Source organism: Ursus americanus, chromosome 6 (genome assembly GCF_024610735.1).
Source record: "Ursus americanus isolate L20-20 chromosome 6, mUrsAme1.1.p, whole genome shotgun sequence".
Classification (NCBI taxonomy): Eukaryota; Metazoa; Chordata; class Mammalia; order Carnivora; family Ursidae; genus Ursus; species Ursus americanus.
This window is the reverse complement of record NC_142132.1, coordinates 55,334,037-55,358,557: the sequence shown is the minus strand read 5'-3', so window position 1 is coordinate 55,358,557 and position 24,521 is coordinate 55,334,037. Positions and strand designations below refer to the sequence as shown.

The following is a 24,521-nucleotide window of genomic DNA, read 5'->3' as shown; positions in this document are numbered from 1 at the left end:
CAGAATTCAAGATCTATTTTCTTTAGTAACAGGAATAGAATATTTATAAAATTCCCAATTGTTCTAGTAATTCCAGTAAATGGAACTGGTACCTTCTGATGGTTTACGGTTGTTTTACTGAATGTACTGAAGGGGCTGCATGCATTTTCTTATTCTAAGGGACCAAATGGGATGAGATGAAAGAGAAATTTTAAGAAGGGATCCCCCCAGGTGAAGGCTTAGATTAAAGAAATGCTTTTAATGCACCCACTGTGGGCTACATGGATTCTCTTGTGTGATCTCATTTACTTTTATTCTCAAAATGACCGCTGGGGTAGCTACGAACTCTTTACAGAGAGGAGCCTGGAGAATTTGTCTTCACTGAGGGCAGAGCCAAAGTGGGATCCCAGGGCATGTGCACTCTCTGTTGTGTGGCCTGGGGCTTTGGGCTGCTTTTCCCAGTTTAGGTCACATGTTCCCCCATACTTTCCTTCCAGGTTAGCATATAGAGCCAGTATAACACGTGGACTCTGAAGCCGTACTACCCGCATTCAGATATTTATTCCACCATGTACCAGTTGGACTGCATGCCTCAGTTTCCCCACCTGTAAATTGGAAAGAATGAAATGATAGTTGCTCTGGGAAATAATATTGGAGACACTTAGTAGACACTATATAGGTGTTTACTAAATAAGTGGGTAAATTCTATACTTCTAGTCCTCCTACCATGCTCAGTACTTAAAGCAGATATTATCTTTAGGCCTTGCCATAAGGGAGAGTTCTAGGGAAATAGAGATGTGTATTGAGGTGAGAGAGTTTCCCTTCTTACATTGAAGATTTGAGTCAGACTGGTACTGCCCTTCAACCAAAATCTCACTCAGCATTGCCAACCCTCAAATGAGTGTTCTTAAATAAAATCTAAGTGCTTATAAGACTTGCACCCAGATATCCTTGAATGGCTACATAGAAATTCAATAAGAGTGAAAGATTCCAAGGGTTGGACTGGAATAATCAGATGAGGAATGGTAAAATAAGCAAATTATTTATAAATTTGAGCTAGATGACTCCTAATGTATGTGATCCTTATAACTGTGAAGCTTCTCAGTTTTGTTGGCTCACTCGGACCTGGAACGGAGATGCTGGTGTGCTGGCATTAACAACGGAATGATGTAACAGATGGACATCCTCTGATCTCCTCCGCCTGATTAAAATCCCAGAGGCTGCCTATCTGGGGCACACAAGCAACCATGAGATTGTAGAGACCTTGGTTAGGGCTCTGGGTCTTTTTGTCCACTGGCCATTGTAGCCTCTTATCCCGAGGGTGAATAAATCAGTGACAGCTGGTGCCACACTGCACCGCAGAGGTTACTCTCTAAATGGAGGAATTAAGACAAGTCTTGTTTTTTTTTTTTTTTTAAAGATTTTATTTATTTATTTGACAGAGAGAGAGACAGCCAGCGAGAGAGGGAACACAAGCAGGGCGAGTGGGAGAGGAAGAAGCAGGCTCCCAGCAGAGGAGCCCGATGTGGGGCTTGATCCCAGGACTCTGGGATCACACCCTGAGCCGAAGGCAGATGCTTAACGACTGAGCCACCCAGGCGCCCCAATACAAGTCTTGTTATCACCTGTGGGCAGGTGTCCTGCCCCAGGATGTTATCCGCAGCCTGCACGGACTCAGAGCACGGCTGTTTCAGAATACCCACAATTCCACGTGTTTTGGGGAACTGAATAGTTTTAGCAACTGAAGGTTAACCTTTGTTTGCTCGTATGATAGACAAAGTAAAGGAGCTAAAAGAGAGTTCACAGTCTGAGGGGTAAACAGACGGGAAGGGATAGGGTTTCTCAATCTGGGAACGGTTTTCGAGCAGTCCGAGGAAAGGACCTGAGCTTACGCTCAGACATGTGGCGGACAGGGAAGGGTGCCGGCTGGAGGAGACTCAGTGGCTTCTGAAGAGGTGGCAGTTGAAGGCTCTTTGATGAGGCAAGTGCTTGGTACTCACTGGATTCACGAGACTGTGTAGCAGAAAAGCAAACGAAGCTGAGGCTGCTAAGCCGACGGGGAAAATACGTGTCTTCCCTCGTGTCGAGGGGCAGGTGTTTGAAGGAGGAGGAAGCATTGCGCTGCCCAGCAGACCGGCTCTCACGTCTGGTCAGTGGCTCATTTTGGGAAGCCATTGATTAATATTTTGGAGGTTATGGTCAGGGGTTCCTTCATTTGTTGCTTCCCCTCGCTGGGAGGACCCTGTTGAAATGATATCTGTGTATTTAGCTCTCCAAGTAATTGGAATTCTTGACAGTACCCAATAGAAAGGTGCTGCTATCAGTAATTGTCAGTTGATTATCTATTGCACAGAGGAAAAAGAGGCAGTATGTATCGGTTCAGAGCTGGGCCCTGGGGGCGCCTGGGTGGCACAGTCGTTAAGCGTCTGCCTTTGGCTCAGGGCGTGATCCCAGAGCTCTGGGATTGAGCCCCACGTCAGGCTCCTCTGCTGAGAGCCTGCTTCTTCCTTTCCCACTCCCCCTGCTTGTGTTCCCTCTCTCCCTGGCTGTCTCTATCTCTGTTGAATAAATAAATAAAATCTTGAAAAAAAAAAAAAGAGCTGGGACCTGGAATGAAACTCCTGGGTTTGATTCCTCACTGTACTATTTATAGACTTTGTGATTTTCGGTAAGTCACTTTCCCTTTTTGGGCCTCAGTTTCCCCATCTATGAAATGGGAATAGTACGTGCTCTGTCCTTGCTAGCTGCTGTTGTTAACACCGTAGTTGTTGTTATTGATTTTCTTAGCTGACCAGTGACTGTGGGAAGAGCACAAGGTCTACTGTACCCACACATCGGCCCCTTTCTGCGTCCTTCCCACATCAAGAGTGATGCGTGAGATGAGTGAGTAACCAGATATCTTCGTGGCGTGAGACATTTCCTGTCTGTGACTTCAGTCTTTCTTCCCAGCAGCAGCTTTCCGGTGAGCCCCCGTGTCTTCGGTTTATCCTCTCTAATGGATATTTTTTCCTGGGTCCCCACCTGTGCAGTCAAGGTTTTCTGGCTTATCACTTTTTATCAGTTCTTTTCCGTTACCACGGGCTGTGAGGCAAGAGATCTGCTCTGTCACAAAGGAGGAGGGACTTGCCCCAACATTCTTGACGTCTCCCTGACCAGGGCAGTGTTTAGTCTTAATTAAGACAGTTGCAGAGGGGCTGGGAGTCAGGAGTTCCATCCCCGGGTTGAGGAGAAAAGGACTCAAGAGAAAAGGCTGAGGCCAGACATTTGCAGAGCAGCTCAGCTCGTTGAAAGTTGGCTTTGTTTAACGCCCAGCTTCTCAGAAGATTTTCCTCGGCTGAGTGGGCTTGGTGGAGCCCTGGCTTGAGAGTGTTGCTTAGCAACGAGATCTTGTGGCACCCAGTTCTCAAAGAGTCAAGCAACCCATCCCCTGCCTCCCCTCCACCAAGCCTCAGCTACCACCCCAAGCCTCCTATTAGACAATCAAGTGTACGCCGGAGGGAGGGACCAGAGAGAGGGGGCGAAGTTTAATCATTGAACTCTAAGCCGCCTGGAAGTATTTAATCTGCAGCACCTAGCTCCCGGAGGCCTCCAGCCAGAACTGGGAGTAGGCAGCACTCCGGAGACACAGGAGTAAACACTGCACAGAAAGCTCTGCCCATCTCAAGAGAAACCAAACTTGGACAAAATGTTTGCGGTACACTTGATGGCATTTTACTTCAGCAAGCTGAAGGAAGATCAGATCAAGAAGGTAAGGCCTTACTCACAAAGCTGAGATACCCGATTCACTCTTCACTGACAGAACTAATTGATACTGTGCCTACGTCCAGAAGGGTTTAAGAAAGCTTATTAGAAAAGATACGGGGAGCACAGGACCAGTCAAGAGCTCAGGGGGGGTGGGGGGAGGAAGTGAATCTCCCACAGGCTGGACATTACACATTGTCCCGAGCCTTGCATTTCACTCGGCACTTCCTGGTAGATACGGGATGGGAGGGGATGAGAGTCTTCAGAAAGGTTGAGGATGATTTATAAGGGGTATTTGGGAGGAAAGGCTACAGAGGAGGGGAGAGAAAATTTTGAGAACTTTTAAAGTGATTCATATGATTCTTCATGTGCTTGAAGGAATATAAGCGTGGGAACCAAGAGGGGTGTGGGTCTTAATGTGCAATAATCGAACCAGTTATTATTGGCATGTGCTGTTTGCCAGTGGTGTGCTGTTGCTGGTGTGCATTCTTTGCTCAAGAAACCTCTGCCCAAAATATATTCCAAGGTAGGCTGCTTAACAGTTGCGAAGGCTCAGCTGGAGCCCATCGGCATTGCCTCCGGGCGGCCTGAGCCCAGCCCGCCCGCTAGCCACTCCAGCTGCCAGTCTCTCAATTTACAGATGATAGAAACCCTCTCGTCTGGCAGACTTAGCCAAGGTCACCCAAGTATTTCAAGTGCAGTGAGGATTAAGCCCAAGTCTCTGACTCCCCTAGCATTCTTTTCATTGTGCCACGATGCCTCCTGGCTTTCCGAACAGAGAGAGAGAGCATGGCCCCGTAACAGCCCTTGTGCTTGCCGGGAGAAACCTGCACGGAATTCTGTTCATTAGAGATTTGGATTAGAAGTTATAGCAAATCTCAAACTACTGTAAGTCAATATGATTTAAGCTGTCTTAATTTTCATTTACTGGTTAGATTCACAGTCCTCTACTGGCTTCTTAAGGGGGTAGAAAAGTCCTGCACAGCACTGCTGAAGGATTCACTTTCCGTTATTACCTGCTTTGCAAAAGGAAACCTGCACAATGTCTCTCCAAACCCCAAGGGGGAGTCATTGGAACCTTTACATTTGGTTCTGCAAATTAATTTCATTTCCTTGGCCCCCTTTGTGGTGGTTAACCTTTTGTCACATCCTAGACTCAGGAAGGACATGTTTGTCCGCCAGCCCAGGTGCAGGCACAGGAGGGACATTATGCAGCTTCCACTGATCGTTCCAGGTCCTCTGGGAGGAGGGTCAGCCTTTGTTAAGGCCTGAAGTGGACCCTTCCCTCACCCCTTCCCTCTCCCCTTCAAGAAAGCTGAAGAGGGAGCCGAGTCAGGATAGTCAGGAGAACCTCGTACCACTTTAAGCAACAGGTGACTGAGATAGGATGGGTGTCTGGTTTATGGGTTGCTGGATGACTCACAGGTTCTGAGAACATGGGCTTATGGACTCCTCCGTGCACTGAAAACACCCCTGGTCAAAAGGCATGGTTCTTTCTCTCTCCAGGGTCAGGTAGCCCATCCCCTCCTTAGTTCCTGTGCTTCCTGCCTCCAGAGTCGTCAAGATCCTGGGCTATAGTTGCCTGTGAGGGTTACTATTCAGACCCTGGAACAATTTTTTAAAATCTTCCCATACCAACATTAAAGCAAAGACAAAACAACATAAAACAGGAAGGGAGGGAGGGAGAAACCACTCTGGTAGCTTCTTTTCCAATTCAGTATATTGACATTATTTGACCTATTGATAACATTGGGTTGAGTCTAGTCACTGCCCTACAGATTGTTCACTCATTAGAGAAGGACTGGCTAGGTTTTCAATGTGTACTTTTTACAGTTGAGTAAGTCAGCATTACGAAAAGGGGAAATGTTACCTTTAATCCCAGCCCCCTCACAAACACTGTCAGATTTGCCCTGTGAAAGCCCTTATAGTACGTTTTTACAGTTATATCCTACCTACAATTCTGAATCTTGTGTCCCTCACTTATCGTTATATTCTAACTACTTATGTACATTTCTCCCATTTCTTCATAATTATCATTCTAAAATCTTCTAATATTCAGTCCAGTTGGATATACTGGAATTCGACCTTTTCCCTCTTTGGCTACTTCCCCCCCCCAATTTTTATTTAAATTCTGGTTAGTTAGGGGGCGCCTGGGTGGCGCAGTTGTTAAGCATCTGCCTTCGGCTCAGGGCGTGATCCCGGCGTTCTGGGATCGAGCCCCACATCAGGCTTCTCTGCTAGGAGGCTGCTTCTTCCTCTCCCACTCCCCCTGCTTGTGTTCCCTCTCTCGCTGGCTGTCTCTCTCTGTTAAATAAATAAAATCTTAAAAAAAAAAATTCTGGCTAGTGAATATACATGCAATATTGGTTTCAGGAGTAGAATTCAGGGATTCGTCACTTACATCAGCATCCAATGCTCCGCATAACTCGGCTACTTTCGAAAACATTTTTTAACAATTAAGATATTGCTTTGAAAAACATAGGAATGCGTTCAATGTTCTCCATCTTTGGGATTACTATAAGGTTAGATTCCCAGAACTGAAATCACTGGGTCAAAGAGGTGAACCTTTTTATGACTTAGTTCATATGGGACCTTTGGACTAAGCGATCTCTAAAGTCACTTCCAGCCTCCACATTCTGTCATTCAGCAGGTCTGAGCTCACAGTTTTGAATTTGTTTTTCCTATGTTAAATGTGCTGCTCGTCGGCTCTTTTGTTTAGAAGATATCCTGTGTTATGGTTTCAGAGTCTTTCCAAAAGTGTGCTTGGTTTCCTGCAACTCACACACCCTCCCTGAATGTCTGCAAAAAATGTGCCTGGCTACCCAGGCCCCAGATCACCTGTTCAGATTTAAAATATAGTTTGGTTTGGGTTTTTTTGCCCCAACATATGTGTCATTCTTCCCTTCTAGCTACTGTACCAGGCCCGGTGGGAGGTAGAGACAACAAACAAGAAACTGTTGCTAACTTGACATTCTTTCTGTCATGACTTTAACTTAGTGAAACAGCAGGAGCGGGAACCCAGAGTTCTGGATGACTCTGGTAAATTGCAGCTGGCGAAGGACCCCAGCAGGGCCTCTAAACCATGCCTTCTACGGAGGGATGACACTATGGGGATGTGTAGCACATCTTACCCTTCCCCAAGTCCTAATTACTTGGGTCACGTCCCTTCCGTCGGTTTTCTCCATGTTTGTGGCTGTGCCAACCAATTAGTCATAAACAGACTCAGGGTGAACAGGAAGCCCTTAATGAAGCATGACCTGGTTCCATCCTATCTCTTCAAAGACACTGAATGCCCAATTGTCCTTTTTTTGTTAATGGCTCCCTGATGGTTTTCTGGACTCTCTCTGGCCCCCAAATCCCTACAGCCATGGGCCATTTCACTGCCTTGGGTCTCCGAATTGGCCCCAGATTGAGCTGGGATGCCTGCCTACTGGGCCTGGCTGATGGCTAGGCACCTGTCCTATGATACAGGTTATGTGGCCTCTGCACTTCTGGTGTGATATCTCTGTTGGGCTCCCGTGTCCTGCATGGAGCTGTGAAGCAAAACCAGGCAGTGGGGCAAGGAGTATGGAGACTGCATCCTAGTCCCAGTGTACCCCTCGCCACTGCTGTGTCATGGCTCTGAGCCTTGGGGTCCTCACCTCTCAATCAGAAGCAAGAACTCTGCCCTCACCGGCTGCCTGAAAGCAATGTCAGGGAGATTAAATGAGGTGACGTATGTGAAAGCACTCTGTAGACTTCAACAGATGTTCTTAGCTTTAGAGAAAAGTGTGGGAGAGGGATTCCTCCAGGAATGTGCTGAGGTCAAGTCTCCTTGTGACCTGGATGGGTAGAGAGGTTGCTCAGTATGTGTATAAAGCAGGAGGGGCAAATACAGGGCATCTGCGCCCCTCCCTGCCCCTGCCCCCTCAGCAATCCACTCCAGTGAGCCCGGGCAATCCAGGCCGCCACTGCAGATGAGCGTTAGCATGAGGGGGAAGCTGTTCTGCCATTTCTGATACGCCGCTGCAGTCAGGTGGACTGGGCATAGCCCTAGGGATTTTTCTAACTTCCCTCCGTTAGGGCAGTGGTCTTTTGCCTCCGTTTCCTGGTTACTTGAGTGTCATTCACCCATTTCCAGCAGCAATTTGAGCTGGCTTTAAAAATTAAACTTCATCTTAATTAGAACAACCTCAGTTAAAAACAGAATGAAAATTCAAAGAACTAGAATTTACAGATTGCAGTTGGAAACTGAATTTAGCTCTGAGCTTCCTAGCAGCCCGTAAACAAAAGGAAACAAGTTTGGGTATATATCGTCATCATTGGAAAAGAGAGGTTCTGTGCTTAGGAATTTAAGGTTCAAGCTCTAGCTAGTCTCCTGCCGTGGAGAGGTAATGGGACAATGTGCAGGCCCTGAACTGGGAATTAGAAACCCTGAATCCTTTGTCACTTTTGCCCTTCTATTGTCCCATCAGAAAAATGGGGGAATCCTTTCTTCCTGAGAGCTTGCCCTTCAGAGGAATAAATTCCTACCTCCCAACTTTCCATTCCATTCTGTTCTTCCAACTCCCTACCTTGTCTCCAGCTTCGTGAGGGGTCAGGCAAGGAACCTTTGGGATTCCACACCATGAAGCTGTCCCCAGAGTCAGAAAAATAGCTTTGTGATGGGAGTGGGAATTTACGGCCTTGACTGGAGCACAAGCCCCCCCCCGCCCCCAGCAGGCATCCCTGGTCACCCTGGCGTCTGTTCCAGGTGGACAGGTTCCTGTATGACATGCGGCTCTCCGATGAGACCCTTTTGGACATCATGACTCGCTTCCAGGCTGAAATGCAGAAGGGCCTGGGGAAGGACACCAACCCCACAGCCGCCGTGAAGATGCTGCCCACCTTTGTCAGGGCCATTCCAGATGGCTCAGGTGAGTGGGGCCAGGGGCTGCCAGGACCCTGATCCCCCGCTTTCTTCTTGGCTGGTGGGCACCTGGAGTCTGCTCCTGTGCCGGGGTTATCTCACCTGCCTTCTGTGCATACTCCTCCCCAACTCTCTGTGCTTCGGCCCATTCAATACCAAACGTTCTGAACCAAAGTCCAGATGTACCCTGCTCTTCCTCTGCGCGCCTTGGCCCCACACGTTCTGTCTGCTTGCTGGAGCACCCCAACATCCTTCCCCTCGTGAACACCAGCTTAGCTTTTCGGGCTCAGGGTAGAGGTCACCGCCTCCGTGTAGGAGCCCCCCCTGCCAGCTTAGGTGCTTGTCCTGACACCCTGCCGTGCGTGAGTTTCCCTACGGGGCAGACGCTCCATGAGGACTGTGTCTTCTTCCCCTGGTGTTCTGACCACCTAGCATGGTCCCTGATGCCTACTAGGCCCTGAAATATTTGCCAAATGGAAAATAAATGGTATTTCATGCCTAAGTATCTAGATTCTAGGCCCAAGATAGGAAGTAAGGGAAGAGAACATGATGCAGTGGAAGGAAGAGTAAACGATGATTCAAGAAACCTGGGCTCTAGGCCCAGCTCTGACATTTCTCAGTGACCTCTGGCGAAATGTTTAGCTTTAGTTTCTTTATCTGTGAAATGAGAGAGTTGGCCTCTGTATTTGTTTTCTATTGTTGCTGTTATAAGTTACCACAAATTTAGCAGCTTATTTATTCTCTTAACAGCCCTGAAGGTCAGACGTTTGAAATGTCTCATGGGGCTGTAATCATGATGTTGGCAGGTTGCATTCCTTCTGGAAGCTCTAGGGTAGAATTTCTTTCCTTGCATTTTCCAGCTTCCAGAGGCCGCCTGTACTCCTTGGCTCCTGCCCCTTTTTATCTCCAAACCAGCCAGATAGCACCTTTAAATCTCCCTCTGACTCTGACCCTTCTGCTTCCCTCTTTCACATTGGGCCATTTCACTGTGGTGACTACATTAGGCGTACCCAAATAATCCAGGATAATCTCCTAACCTCAAGGTCAATTGACGAGCAATTTTAATTCCATCTGTAACCTATTTTCCCTTGCCATGTTAACTAACATACTCATGGATCTGGGGATTAGGATGTGGACATCTTTGGGGAACTATTACTTAGCTGACCACAGCCTAGAGACCTTTAGTGGGAACCCACGGGCTTCCATCCAGCTCCTCCATTCTCAGCCTCTGGGCAGAGCCAGAGATGGGACAGGAACTGGTACCCACCAGGCCCCTTCTCTGGCCAGGGGTGTTAGGAACGCACCATCTCACATAATCCCCATAAGAACCCTGAGGTGTAACTGTTATGCCCAGGTCAGATGAGAGCACGGAGGACCAATGTCAGGGTCCCAGTGCTCTGACCAAGCTCCAGTGGGGGTTTTGGGGCCCTTGAGAGGGCAGGGGCTGAAGTTTGGGGAGCTCTCAGGGACTTTGATTGGATTAGCCAGGTTCTGGGCCCCTCTGGGCCAATGACGGGGTCAAAGTAGCTTCTGCCATTCAAGAGGTCCCCGGGAAGTGTGATGGGGAAGCCTCTTCCCTCACTGGTGGGTGGGTGACAGGGTGGACTATGTCCACCCTGGAGGGACATAAGCTTTGGCTAGAGACAGTCCTGCTTTGAAATCTGCTGAGTTCCAGACACTGCTCTATGGGAGTACCGAAGGGACTGTGGTCCTTGACAGGTCATCCTGGGGCCATTCAGAGTAAGCACGAGGGTCATGGGTGTGTCGGGGGGTGGGGTGGGGGGGGCACCAGGGTGAAGTCCTCCTGGCTTCCTGTGCTTTGGCTCCTCCTGCAGAGGCGTGTCCTCAGAAGCAAGGGAAAGTGCTTTGAGGGCCTGGAGAATGCTGGGATGGATGGGTCTTCCTGGCTCTGGCTGCTTCAGGAAGGCTTGGAAGTGAAATGGACCAAGTTTTAGAAACCCCCCTCCTCAGGCCCGGAGGCACCACCTCCTTTCCTCGCTGTCTCCTCAGAGCCTCTCATCACATTATGAATCTCACCAGTGAGCCTGTTGCAGTGAGGTCTCGGGGCCCAGAGTCCCTGCGGCCGGGGGGCCTCGGTGAGTCCCAGGACCACTGCACTCCTGTCCGTATCCGAAAAAGGTCAGGGCTGTCAGGATCAGATGAAGTCATGTGGAAGGAGTGCTTTAAAATTTCCAAAATAGTGCCCCAAGTCTTCTGTAGCTGGTGGTGTAATTTCATGGTCACTAACAATAAAAGCAAACAAATAAAATGCTACTAATCCTTTGGGGCCTCCATTTTTAAAAATGTATGCAGTTTCCAGAGAAATCCTGAGTTCTCTTACTTTCTCTAGTTCCCCTCCTCTCATCCAAACCTACCTGAGAGGGGGTAACCCAGTAGAGATTTAGTTTCCTCCAGCCTTTCCGTCAGGGAGCCGCAATCGACTGAGAAGAATTAGCATTTGTGCCTTACCTGCTACCAGTCACAAGGAAAGGGGGACCGAAGGTGTCCATGACACGCTCATGAGGGGGACTGTGATTCTCTAGGCCTGACTCCAGCTGCTGCTACCGAGGGGGGCCTTGAAGGGAAGCCCAGGGAGTCCTGATGTGGTTGGCTGATGGGCCTAGGGGTCTGCCTTAGGACAGGGGTCCCCCTCTCCTCCCCTAGTATAAGATGCACTTGGAGCCATTCCTAAACCTACGGTTTCTCAGGTCTGAATCTCTAGGAATCAGCCCAGTCACTGAGCATCTCTGGGAGACGCAGCACTAGGGAATGGGAAGGAGCTGCGCATTAGCCCTGGGAATGGATGAGGGGAAGGAAACCCGGGAGCCACTGGAAGTTCACAGAAGGATTATCTACAGAGGCAGATCATTATCTTTTTATTATAAATTTTTTTATTGAGATAGAATTGCTGTAACATCATATTAGTTTCAGGTGTACAACATGATTTGATGTTTGTACGTATCACGAAGTGATCACCACAGTCACGTTCGGCAACACACATAGTTGCAAATGCCTTTTTTCTTCTGATGAGAACCTTTAAGACCTACTCTCTTAGCAATTTTCAAATATGCAAGGCCTTATTCTTAACTAGGATCACCATGTTGCGTGTTCCGTCCCCGTGACGGGAGGTCCTAGTAATCGGAATTGCTGTAGAGATCCTGACAGCCCCTCTGCCGCTGTTGCCTCTTTTTCTAGGCATGTCCTTCCTCCCTTAGGGTCCAGTGAGTCCTTTCTCTGGGGTCAAAGTCACAGAAGGGATCATGCCAAGTGGTTTCCAGGAAATTGCGTGTTGAGTCACCTGTGAAGCCAGGTGATTGCACACTGATAACGATAAGGGCGGCGGGGGCCAGAGGAAGGAAGGAATCCGTGCTATACTGCACGAGGGTTCACAGATCACCTCCAACCTGAACTGAAGCATGGGAACCTCCTCTTTTATGAAAATCCTCCAGTCTATCCTGACTGGTGCCAGAGGCATTTCCCCCAAATCTCAATCAGAGCTTGGCACTCCCTGGCTTAAAATCTTTCTCTGCCCCCCTGCCCCCACCTTCTGGAGAAAGCTCACGCTCTTTGGGGTGGGCCAGTTTTTCCAGATCCTTCCTAGTTTATCCTGAGACTACCTGCTAGCCTCCTTTCTATATGGGGCTGGCTCCGCCTCCCTCCTTCCTCAAAAGCAGACCCCACTCTCCCTATGTGAGCTCTTTGCTTGGCTCCAGTTCCTTTCCATGGGACCCCCTCTGGCTGGCCCCCTCCCTCCCTGGCGTTTTCTGCACTCAGCTCTGTCCCGCCTTCTCTGGGGTTTAGATAGCGCTCCCAGTGCTTCCCAGCACCTGACATGGTATTTGGCACAGAGTCTAGCTCAGTAAGTGTTCCCACGTGGACTATGCGATCTACCCTATTTCCTGCTCAACAAGATAACATCTGTGAAAGCATCTCTTGCTTGGTATGTGGTGAATGCTAACAAAAGTTGCCTAGTATTCGGTCTCTGGATTCCCTTCCTGAATAATAAAAGGCTCCATCAAGCTTCTTTGGGGGCAGATCTAGGGCGATAAGAATCTTGCCTTCCAGATAATCTCCAAAACAAAAGATCCAGCTGGCTGGGTCTGGAAATGACTGAGACCCCTGCTGCTCTGTGGTTCACAGACCTGCAGCAGCAGTACCTGGGAACCTGTTTAAGAAATACAAAATCTCTGGGGCGCCCTGCTAGCGTGCAACTCTTGATCTCGGGGTCACAAGTTCAAGCCCCATGTTGGGTGTAGAGATGACTTAAATAAATAAATAAACTTAAAACAACAACACCACCAACACCAGAATCTCAGACCCCACCTCCACTGAATCACCGTCTGCATGTTAAAATTCTTGGGAGAGTCATACGCACCTTCGAGTTTGCAGAGCTCTGCTCAGGAGGACCTGTCTCTAGCTCTTGCATTGCCAGGAACACAGAACCCAGTCGAGCCAGGGCAGAAAAGGAGGTCTGTTGTACAAGGACATGGAGAACAAAAAGAGGGACACACGGGGTCTCGTGGGACTCCGAGGGTGGGAGCTGTGGTCCACTCAGGTCGCAAGGAGACTGGGTGGGACTTGAGTTTTCCTCTGTGGTTTCAGTCTATATACATGGGGCCACCTTGACAACCCAGCTGACCTCTGGTGTGGGAGATGCTTCTACTTCAGTCTTGACCACGAACTAGTAACTTCTCACTGTTTTATTTCACATGTCACACAGAGTAAATCTGAATGGCCAGCTGGTCCCTTATCTCCATGCAGCTGTATCTAGGTCACATGGTACAAAACGAGGCCACCAGGGGACCAGACTTGTGGTCATGGAACTTTACTCACATGTGCTCTGGGCATATATCACGAAGCATGCCTGGTGCCACTTTTCAGGCACAGAGAATTCTCTATGAAGGCTTGTTGGTTCACAAGTGTGCACACTTGCATTCTTCTCCCGTATCTGTGGCTGATGCTGAAGACTGGCAGGTGTCCTGGCAGGAGTCCTGGCTGGATTCTGAGTTCAAGTCACCAGAGTGGGCTGCCTTGTCTTAACACATGTGTCATATTAATAGCCTTTGTCTTGCACAGGGCTGGGTCTGGCCCAAAATGTGAAGATTCTTGGCCCAGTAAGGGCCATCCTTTGTCCCTGTCTCTTTTCTCTCCCTGGGGTGTTTTCCGTCTGTCCATGAGACTGAAGCTTGTATGGGGCTGGTTTCCCTTCCCGCACGTCTCCCTGCCTTTTCCTCCCACCTTACCCGCACTTTGCCTGTGCTTGGAGTATCAGCTGCCCCGGCCTGGCTGGGGTGTGCTGACTCGGCTCCACCCTCAAGGCCCATTTCTGGTACCATCTGCCTGAAGCAGGTTTACATTTGCCTTGTCCACATTTATGCCATCCAGCATGGCCCAGGGGGCAGATTTGGGTAACGCCCCAGCTCTGCCCCCTGCTGGGAGGGCTCACTTCTAGTGTCTCAGCATGTGTGCGTAATGACACTCAGCTCGTGGGGGTGGTTGTGAGACTTAGTGACATTTATTACATATCCAACTTCTAAAGCTGAGCTTGCCATAGAACAGCCTTCAATAAATGATACCCTTTCTTCCTGTTTTTTTTTTTTTTAATAGAAAATGGGGAGTTTCTTTCTCTGGATCTTGGAGGGTCCAAATTTCGTGTCTTGAAGGTACAAGTCTCTCAAGAGGGGAAAAGAAACGTCCAGATGGAGAGTCAGTTCTACCCAACACCCAATGAAATTATCCGAGGCAATGGCTCCGAGGTACTGGGGCAGGGGCTCTGTGAAGCGGGGGGAAGGCCTTGGCATCAAGTTTGTAAGCGCCCGTGCCTTAGCCCAGTGTCCTGTGTTTTCTCTCCTCTGTAGCTGTTTGACTACGTAGCTGACTGTCTGGCAGATTTCATGAAGACGAAAGGGTTGAAGCATAAGAAATTGCCCCTTGGCCTAACCTTCTCTTTTCCGTGCAGACAGACTAAGTTGGAAGAGGTAAGGTTCGTGCCGGGGAGGCAAGAAGCTGCGGAAGATTTGGGGCTCGGGGCTGGAGATCGTGCGTGCGCTCAGGAGTCAGGCTGGGAACAGGAGAGATCAGCAGGAGTTTTCTTGTCTTGCTTTTTTCTTTTTCTTTTTCTTTTTTTTTTTTTTGCACAGTGAGGTGGAAGTGTGAGGCAGAGAACTCGTAAATGCAGCAGCCTTGACTTTGCACTTGACATGGGCACAGCACAAAGTGACAGAATGGTTGTTACCCTCCCTTTCTTAGACTTGGTTGCATGGGAATCCCCGGGGGGACTGGCTAGGCACAGATTGCTGGACCCCACCCCAGAGTTTCTTAATCAGTGGGGCCTTAGATTTGCATTTCAAACAGCTTCCTGGGTGACGGATGTGGATGCTGGTGGTCTGGGCACCACCCCTAGCACCCCCCATGAGAGCAGGAAGGCTGGGGGAGTCTCACTCTCCAGGGAGCCCTTGGGAGGAGGATGCAGGTGGGGTCATTGGAGTGACAATGTCACTGCCCCCAAGAGGTTCCACATTGTCCTAACACCCTTTTTGGGGGGACACCACCCTGCAGTCTCTTACTCCTCTATCCCATGAAGCAGGGATGTTCCAATGACCCATGAAAGCAGAAGTTAGGGAGGACGGCCACTAGGTAGCGCTGTGCTGCAGGAAAAAACCCTGGTCACCGGTCAGGAATCTGACCATTGCATTCCAGTTGGACTCTGTCCTTCACTCATTGTGAGATCTAGAGCAGTTTCCTTCCTCTGTAAATCTCACCATAAACTGAGAGGATTGGGAGGGTGTGGTCGGGGAGTCTGTGAGTTTGGGCTCCGCTATTTCTGACTGTGTGGCCTTGGGCAAATCTCTTAATCTCCAAAATTCTCTTCCAGTCTGAAACATTCTATGATTATTTGCTGTTTTACAAAACTCTTGAGGAACACCAATTTTTAAAAACATTTTTTAAAAAAAGATACTATTTGTAAGTAATCTCTACACTCAACATGGGGCTCAAACTCATGACCCTGAGATCAAGAGTCGCATGTTCTGACTGAGCCAGCCAGGTGCCCCAGGAAACACCAATTTTATGCAAATAATTGATAATGCAAATAGAGAACCATTTTTCTAAGTTGAACGTAAGTTCCCAAGGGAGTCCTGCCAGGTAATAGCAGGTGAGTTCTGTTTTGTGGACCTGGCAATCACACATTCCGTGCACATAATGTGTATCTACCACAGGCCAGGTATTTCCGTCAGAGCGTTCCTGTGACAGAGGCAGGGAAATGAGGTTTCTCCATTTCACAGATGAGCAAACTGAGGCTCAGGGAGGTTAAATGACTTGACTAATGTCTTGTGAGTCCAAGTCCTCTGCGACTGTTCTTTCTGCCACTACGTATACTGTTTCAAACTGCTCAGATGAAATAAAGATGTTTACGTGGCTAGAAAAAGCGTCTGGAAGGAATGTTGAAAGAATTGGGGGCGATTCAGCTTCACGAGGAGAAGCCTGTGGGGATGCATTTTACGCGAGAAATTTTTGCCACTCATTTTCAGAACTGAGCGCCGCCTTCATTTTAACTGGCTTTGAAATCTTCCCCCAGGGGATCCTGCTTTCATGGACCAAGAAGTTTAAGGCACGGGGAGTTCAAGACACAGATGTCGTGAGTTGTCTGACCAAAGCCATGAGAAAACACAAGGTGAGGGGTTCTCCTCAGTGCGGGAGCTCCCCCAGTCCTAGCCCCTTTCTCTCCAGGTGGGGTCTCCTACTGTGCGTGTCCTAGAAGGAGAATCAGAGAAAGAATTGATCTTGGGGCAGGTCTCACTGTGGTATAGATGTGACCAGTTGTGACCAATTTGGGTAAACCTACGGTTGAGCCTCGGCACGTGGCGCTTGTTCCAGTGGTCGCATTGAAATGTGGCCCCACACTTCCCTGGGACCTCCCCAGCTGCCACGGCCCCCTCAGAGGGTCTCAGTGAGACCCCGTGCATGCGTAATACTCTAACCACCTTTCCTCTCTGAGCTTAAAAATTCACTTTCTTTCCAGTCTGGCTGTCTCTCCTATTTTCTTCTCTATTCATGGGTTATCTCTATTCGTCAAATAAATTTTATAATAATCTAAACTGAAGAAGCAAGACATGCTCCTTGCTGAGCTGAGAAGTGCACTAATAAACCCAGCTTATTTGTTATCCTGACAGCAAGAGCAATATTTTGATGGATACACTTCTTGTCTTTTTTCTCCTTAAAGAGGCAATCATAATCTTTTATCCTGTGTTTTTCTTTTATTGTTTCATTTCACTTTAGAATGCTCCCCCAAACCTTGGGGAACCATATTGCCTTGGGGTAATAATCCAAGCTGACTCGTCAACATGGGAAACCCAGATGAGACATCCCTGGTGCTGCCCATGGAGAGCACTTGGCTGAGGCTGGTTAAGCTGTCCCCATGGGCGATGGAGGGCTTTGCTCCCAGGAGAAACATGCTTTCCTCGGGGGTCTCTCAAATAAAGGCTGGGTTCCTGGTGGTCTGTCCCTCATATTTCCATTGCACAGAGGCCTTCACCCATAAGGCAGGAGCATGGGTTCCACTCTGTAGTTCCCAACTGCCCTTTCTCTCTTCTAGACCTCTGAACTTGACAGAGGCCCCATCTCTTCCAGGCAGGATCTGGTGATTGTCTCATCACCTTCACTGCTCTTGCTTCCTCTGTGGGGAAAGACAAAGGGATGATGCCCCCTTCCCGCTCCCTGACACCCTCTGGGACTTGTGTTCCATCAGGACATAGACGTGGACATCCTGGCCTTGGTCAATGACACCGTGGGGACCCTGATGACATGCGCCTATGATGATCCCTACTGTGAAGTTGGTGTCATCATTGGTAATTCAGTTTGACTTGATTTTCCAGGTCGGGAAAAGGGGCTAGTCTGGGGCTTAGTTTTAGCAAACTGAGCACATTCTGTGGGAGGGTATTGGCACTTTCTGTTTATGAGACACAACATAGGGAAAGGGAAAATTAATGCATTCATTCGACAACTGTTTGCTGAGTGCCTCTTGGGTGCTAGGCCCTGTGCTCTACATTGGGTTTGCAGTGGAGTGAATACCTAGAGGTTCCTGTATTCATGCAGCTTTCAGGGGGGAGGTGGGTGAAAGGCCTGAAAGGTCCAGACAAGTAATATCAGGTCGTGGTTGGTGTGATGACAAGAGTGAAGCAGGCTGAGGTGACAGAGTGAGTGTGGTGGGGTGATCATGGCAGGTCTCTCTTGAGGGCGACATTTGAGCAGGGAGCTCAGGGATGAGGAGGAGGGAGCAAAGTGGAGATGGAGAGGAAGAGAGGCCCTGGCAAAGCAAAGAGGAGACCTATGACCTCTTTGGTGATTGCGTCTGGGATGCTCCAGAAACCCTAAGAAGCTGAGTGGTGGCTGAACCAAAGTGACTGGAGGTGGAGAGGAGGGGGCTCTTCAGGCCAGAGAGCATGGACAGGGCCGGGTAGTTTGCATAGGACACAGGACATCGTGACTGTAAGATCTTTGGCTTCTATCCCAAGAGGAGGCAGGCAGGAAGGCACTGGAGGACTTTGGGTGGGGAATGAATAAACGGGGTGTGCATTTTTAAGAAGCTCATTTTGGCTGCTGTGTCAGATAAAGAGAACTGGCTAGAATGGGGCAAGAATGGAAGCAAGGTGACCAGCCAAGAGGCCATTCCCCTGTGCAGATAGGACATGGTGAGGCCTAGACCAGGGATGTCGCAGCACTGAGGAGGTGTCTGGCGGATGGTCCTTAACACCTGAGCTGGGAGGGGGTCTGCCAGAGACGTCCGTGAGAAGGCAGTGTTGGGGACAATAAAGCCAAATGGATTAGATTTATTGGCTGCTCTTGAATAGATCCTATCACGTCCCCATTCCTTTACCACTACTGGGGAGAGTTTTCTGAATTGCTTTTTTGTAGTTTCCAACCCGTCTCCTCAGCTGGACTTTCCTAAAGGGCAGGATTTTACACCTGAGGGGCTTGATCTGCCTTCCCGTTTCTGGAGCCCCACAGCTCGCAATGGGATGGGCGTTTGCCAGCCACGGCTTCTAGCCACCGTCCACGGCGTCTCAGTGACTGTCTGGTAGACTGCAGATTGGCTGCCACGCCTAAATTGTGTCCACTTTTCCTCGAAAAGCCTTTTCTAGGTACTGCATTACATTCTGTTTCTCTCATTTCTTATTTCTCATGTTGGCTTTAAAATCCTCAGACCAGAGCATTAGACAGGGGAAGATACTTGAAAAAAATAATTTTTAAGCAGCTCTGAGCCATAAAAATTATCTCGTTTAATGTGTACAGTCCAGTGATTTTTGGTAAATGTAGAGTTTCCTAACCATCACCCCAATCCAGCTGTAGAACGTTTCCGTCCTCCCGGTGGGTCCCAAACAGACTGCCCCTTTGTAGCCCCTCCCCAATATTCTAGTGTTGGAGGCCTTTCCGTGGAGTGATTTTGTGTTTGAATAATGGAATGTTGCTCTCTTATGGGATAGCTAACCACTGTCAAAGATATGGATGTGGCTTCTGCGCGGAAGAGTTTGTGGCAGGCCATGAGGAAAGAATATTTTTAGTATCAAATAGAGAAGAGGCTAAGTAGCTTAGGGAAAGGATTAGAAAAATTACTGTGGGTTGGTTTTTTTTTTTTTTTTTTTTTTTAATTTACAAGGTTAGGTTAACTCCTCCTCCTCTTTGTAAATGTGCTTTGTCAGCTTTCATACATATTCATGGGGACTTCTTCACAATCGACCCCATTCATGACAGCAAACCATTAACATCTGAGAAGTGTAGACTTGACACGTCAGCTTTATTCCTCATGAACTCCCAGGCTCACCACAGCTGCTTCCCTCAGTGAGAACCGGGCCCGGGAAGTGGATCAAAAGCACTTTGTGGAGCGTTCAGAGGGCTCTCAGGCAGTTAAGAGTTCTCTGTGTCTTTGCCCAGCTGGGAGCCTTTCGGTCTTTGCGTATCCGCTCTGATCCCTCACGCAGGCACCGGCACCAACGCGTGTTACATGGAGGACATGAGCAACATTGACCTGGTGGAGGGCGATGAGGGGAGGATGTGCGTCAACACGGAGTGGGGGGCCTTCGGCGATGACGGGGCTCTGGAAGACATCCGCACCGAGTTCGACCGGGAGCTGGACCTCGGCTCTCTCAACCCCGGGAAGCAACTGTGAGTGCCCTTGTGCTGTCACCTGGGCGTTGGCATTGGTAACTACCCAGTCACTCAGGTACACCTTGAACCTGGGAGGCTTTCCAGTTGTGACCAGTTACAAGGAGTTCATGAGGCGAGGCTTGGGTTTCAGTTTCATCAGGCATCTGTGAGAGTGAAGGCAAGGACATGGAGTGATCTCCCCTGGGTCATAACCCCAGTTCTAATTCAGTCCATATTTCTGGAGCGTGCACGTGTGGGGCAGGGGAGTGCGTACATGTGTGTACAGCTGGGAACCAGGTGACTCGGGTCCTGCCCCCTCGGTGCACCCACAGAACAAAACCAGTGCGGCCCAAGGGAGCAGGACTCAGGCAAGCTCCTCGTTTGTGCTTCCAGGGCTCCCTCCCCCCCCCCCCCCTTTCTCAGAGGCCTAATCACAGCACCTGATGTGATGCCTTCCCAGCTCAGGTCTTGGGGAGTCTTTCTGGGCTCTCATCCCTTGCTCACCAGGAGAATAACTGCTGAGGGGCTGCCTCAGCTCCGCCTGCATGCTGAGCCCCCGGAGCCGCGCGTCTGGTTTTTCTTTCCTTTCTAGGCACAGTGTCTTACACGTTACTGCAGCTCATGAAGTGATTGTCGAATGAAAAGGCATTTTAAAAAATTTAAATAATTTTGGGCTTACAGAAAAGTTATAAAAATGGTACAAAATTCCCCTTCACCCAGCTTCCTTAAATACTACTGTTCTGTCTCTGTGTATATGCATATACGTACACATACACATAAAATGTCTGAATAAAATTACTTCTCTGAACCATTTGAGACTAAGTTGCGAACATAATATCCCTTCACTCCTAAATACTTCGAAGCGTATTATCTGCAAACAAGAATATTCTCTCACAGAACCGAAGTATAATTATCGAAATTAGGAAATTAACACTTAATCAGTTCTAATATTTAGATTGCAGACCTTACTCAAAATTCACTAGCTGCCCCATTAATGTCCTTTATAAAACAGGAAAAAAAGAATGGTCCTGGTCCAGGCACATTTCAGGATCACACGTAACATCTTGTGGCCTTTCTCTGTAGCCTCTTTGAGCCTGGAAACCCTCTGTAGTATCTTTGTTTTTCATGAGCTTAAAGCATACAAGCCGTTTATTTCACAGAATGTCCCTCAGTTGTCCAATGTTTCCTCATGATTAGCTTCAGGGGTGCGTTTTTGGCAGGACTTTCACAGAAGGGACGTGCGCCCCCCTCAGTGCATCGTTTCTGGAGGCCCTCGACGTTTGTTCATTACTTGTGGTGCTCCCTCAGATCACTCGGCTGAGGGGTGCGCGACGGGTTCCTCTCCCAGAAGGTTGTTACTGTTCCTTCGGTCGTGAATACGTATCTGGTGAAGAGATACTTCGAGACTGTGGAAATACCCCCTTCCCAAAACTTTCACTCTTTATTTTGAGCACCCATTGAAGAGTTTCTAAATCCACTGTGTTTATTCGTTGTGATTCTCCTGTTAACTACGGCTTTCCCCTCTCCTCCATGTCTGTTTATTCTCCTAGGAACGCGTGGATTCTTTCTCTTATTTAACGGGGTATCATTTCTTCCTATCACTATTTATTTTGATGCTCAAATATTTTCACATTTGGCCAGTGGAAACCCCTTCAAGCTGGTCCCTGTGTCCTTTTGATGTGTTCCCATCACTATTTACGTACTTCCTTATTTTCCGGCCCAGTAAGATGTTCCAGGCTCCTCGTGCATTTTGCTAGTCCCGGCCAATTTTCCAAGAAGCTCTGGCAAATATATTTAAAGTACCTCCTAGGAACCATTCAAACACTAGCACTCCAAACCCAGAAAGCAAATTTCTGCTTTGGACATACCTGCTCCCCCAGGCACACACCCATTTCACTGGGGACACAGAGCAGTCATGGCCCGGAAAGTAGGACCATTTTTTGGACTTTAACACCCTCACTCTCTGCATTTCACTTAAAATGAATTTCACTCCCCCAAACCCAACCTGGATTTCTTTTTACTGTCTTCTGTTTCTGCAATGTTCTACGACATTTTGTAATGAAATAGATTAAGTTGATTAGAAAACAGGTTGTCCTTGGTTTTGTGCCTTATGATGTTTGGAGAATAAAAATCATATTTAGTTGTTTACTAACCATTAGTAATTGCTTGTCGGATGCAGGATTCAAGAGTCAAGGTGTAGGTAGCATGGTGGGATATTTCATCCACACTATTGCAGAACCTCTCTGGGGCTGTAGAAACTCTCAAGCCCATCTCCCAGACACAGCATCTTTCTCTCTTGGCCAGAAGCACGGTGTAGGTGTTGGAAGTATCTGAAATTTGGATTTGTCATGCCATAGTTGGTGATCTTGGGATCACCTGAAGTCCCTGAGGTCCCTGAGGTCGAGATTCCTTATGCCTAATATGATAATGGTCCCCTCATGGTGAGGGGCACTTTGTGATAGATTCTTGGATTCATGAGCAGGAAGGAATCTTAAATCTCCTCTAGTGTACTTCTCTCTTTTTATAGGTGAGGGGAGTGCAGCCCAGAGGAGATAAGTGAGCTCCCAAAGGGACCCCAGGCTGGGATGGGGACTGAGGGGCCCTGTCACCCATGGAGTGGTCCTTCCATTACTCTGGTCCTGACCATGGGCCGTGGCTCGTGGGCATGGGGAAAGGGTGCTACATAACCATAACCATAACCATAACCATAACCATAACCATAACCATAACCATAGCTGCTACTGGTCTGTTCACCACATCGCAGGTTTGAGAAGATGATCAGTGGCCTGTACCTGGGTGAACTTGTCAGGATCATCTTGCTGAAGATGGCCAAGGCAGGTCTCCTGTTTGGCGGCGAGAAGTCCTCTGCTCTCCACACAAAGGGCAAGATTGAAACACGGCACGTGGCTGCCATGGAGAAGTAAGCTGCTGGCCGGGGCCCTTCACCTTGAGTCCACAGAGGGTTAGGGCAGGTAGCCAGGGCGTGATATACTCATGGTAGTGGCACAGCGGAAGGGGCCAGACCCATCCTGATCTTCCCCGGGACAGCTTCAGAACTGGGCCCGGCTTTGGGTGGGTTAGCAATGCCTACTGTGACTCCGACGTGGCTTCTTGTCGGTTTCATTGGCCAGGAAGTCTGTGGTTGGAGGTCTACTCCTTTCTTATATTTTGCTGCCTTCTTCCTCCCCAAAGTGGTGATTAAAAACTTTTCTAGGGTCCCAGATTCCTTTGAGGATCTAATTCAAGTTCTGGACCCTTTATCACAAGCATGCACATTTGTATTCCATTTTGTTTACAATATTAGGGCATCCTTAGACCATTAAAGCCCATACATGGAATCTAAGTTAAGAACCCTTGCTGTAGCAAGGGGCTTCTCTGCCTGGTACTGCTGGGGACTGGGCTTGGCTTTGGTGATTTGAGGCCTCACCTAGAGGTCCCTGAGATGGGGAGATGGCTGGCGAAGGTGGCTGGCTCCAGTCCACTCAGGGCCCTGTTCCTCAGGCTTAGAAACCCTGGCATTGCCCTGAGCTGTGTAATCAGTTTAGATTCTGCACTCAGTGGAGTGGTATCTGACTCCTAGCATCTGTTGGTGCGAGCATGGCAGGGCCTGAGTGTCTGTGGAAGACAGACCAGTACAGGGTGGTTAAAAGGGTGGGTTCTGTGATCTAACTGCCTGAGCTCAAATCCTGACCCTAGCTCTTACTAGCTATGTAACTGTGGCCAAGTAACCCTCTCTATGCCTCTCCACTCTTTAGACAAGTGCCTGGCACATAGTGAGTGCTCACTAATGGTGGCTGCTATGGTCATTGTTGATATGGTTTTCATTATTATTTCACAATGTGCCCGCTTATTTGTTTTCACAATCCTGAGAGGTGGGAAAACTGGTTCTCTGAGGGGATGTCCATGGGATGGGGAAACGTGGTCCTCTCATGCCTGTCCCCTGGCCAGGTATAAGGAAGGCCTTGCCAATACAAGAGAGATCCTGACAGATCTGGGCCTGGAGCCTTCGGAGGCCGACTGCATTGCGGTCCAGCACGTCTGCACCATCGTCTCCTTCCGTTCAGCCAACCTGTGTGCAGCGGCCCTGGCAGCCATCCTGACGCGCCTGCGGGTGAACAAGAAGCTGGCACGGCTCCGCACCACGGTGGGCATGGACGGCACAGTCTACAAGATACACCCTCAGTGAGTGCTGCCTGCAGCCACACCCCCCGCAGACGAGTCTCCCCGGAATGGGGACCCAGCATTCTCTCCCAGCTGCTGCTTCTCTGTGTGGCTGGAACCAACCATCTCCTCTTGGGGCTGAGCTCACAGGGGAAAGAGAGACCACATTCATCTAGCTGGCTGGGTTATTTTGGAGGATCATGCTTAAGGAAATAGTCTGCTAAACCCAGTTGCCTGACTAGAAGGGCATCCACCCAGGTATTTATCCATCTGTCCATCTAGCCATCCAGCTATCCGTCTATTACTATTGACTACCTGCTAAGACAAGAAAGTAAAATACATTCAGTTACAGATGGGGAAAAATCCGAAGGGCAGAGGTTGCCAAGTTCACAGGAAGGATACTGGTAGGAAAACACAGGGAAATGAGAAGTGGTGTTGGGAGTCAGGCAGAGCGGGGACAGGACCCTTCAGACGCAGATGACGCTCAGCCAATACATTATGTGTGGACATGCCCTCCTGATGGCAATATTAGTGATAAAATAACCACTTCTTTGAGCCTCCAAGCGTCCCTTCCTCTACCCTAGTTGCCCTAGTCCCGCCCCCAGTCAGC

General features: G+C 48.9%; 1 protein-coding gene across 1 annotated transcript in view; it reads left to right on the top strand.

Moving 5' to 3' along the window:
* The first annotated feature begins 3,485 nt into the window (after window positions 1-3,485).
* The window catches only part of HKDC1 (hexokinase domain containing 1), a 38,241-nt gene continuing 17,205 nt past the window's right edge, over window positions 3,486-24,521 (top strand). Inside the window, exons 1-9 of the mRNA XM_045783596.2 lie at window positions 3,486-3,727; window positions 8,453-8,615; window positions 14,216-14,364; window positions 14,467-14,586; window positions 16,185-16,280; window positions 17,355-17,454; window positions 19,585-19,768; window positions 22,515-22,670; window positions 23,699-23,932. Of these exons, the coding sequence (XP_045639552.2) occupies window positions 3,665-3,727; window positions 8,453-8,615; window positions 14,216-14,364; window positions 14,467-14,586; window positions 16,185-16,280; window positions 17,355-17,454; window positions 19,585-19,768; window positions 22,515-22,670; window positions 23,699-23,932 (1,265 nt within the window). The 5' untranslated portion in view covers window positions 3,486-3,664. The remainder of the gene's footprint in view (window positions 3,728-8,452; window positions 8,616-14,215; window positions 14,365-14,466; window positions 14,587-16,184; window positions 16,281-17,354; window positions 17,455-19,584; window positions 19,769-22,514; window positions 22,671-23,698; window positions 23,933-24,521) is intronic.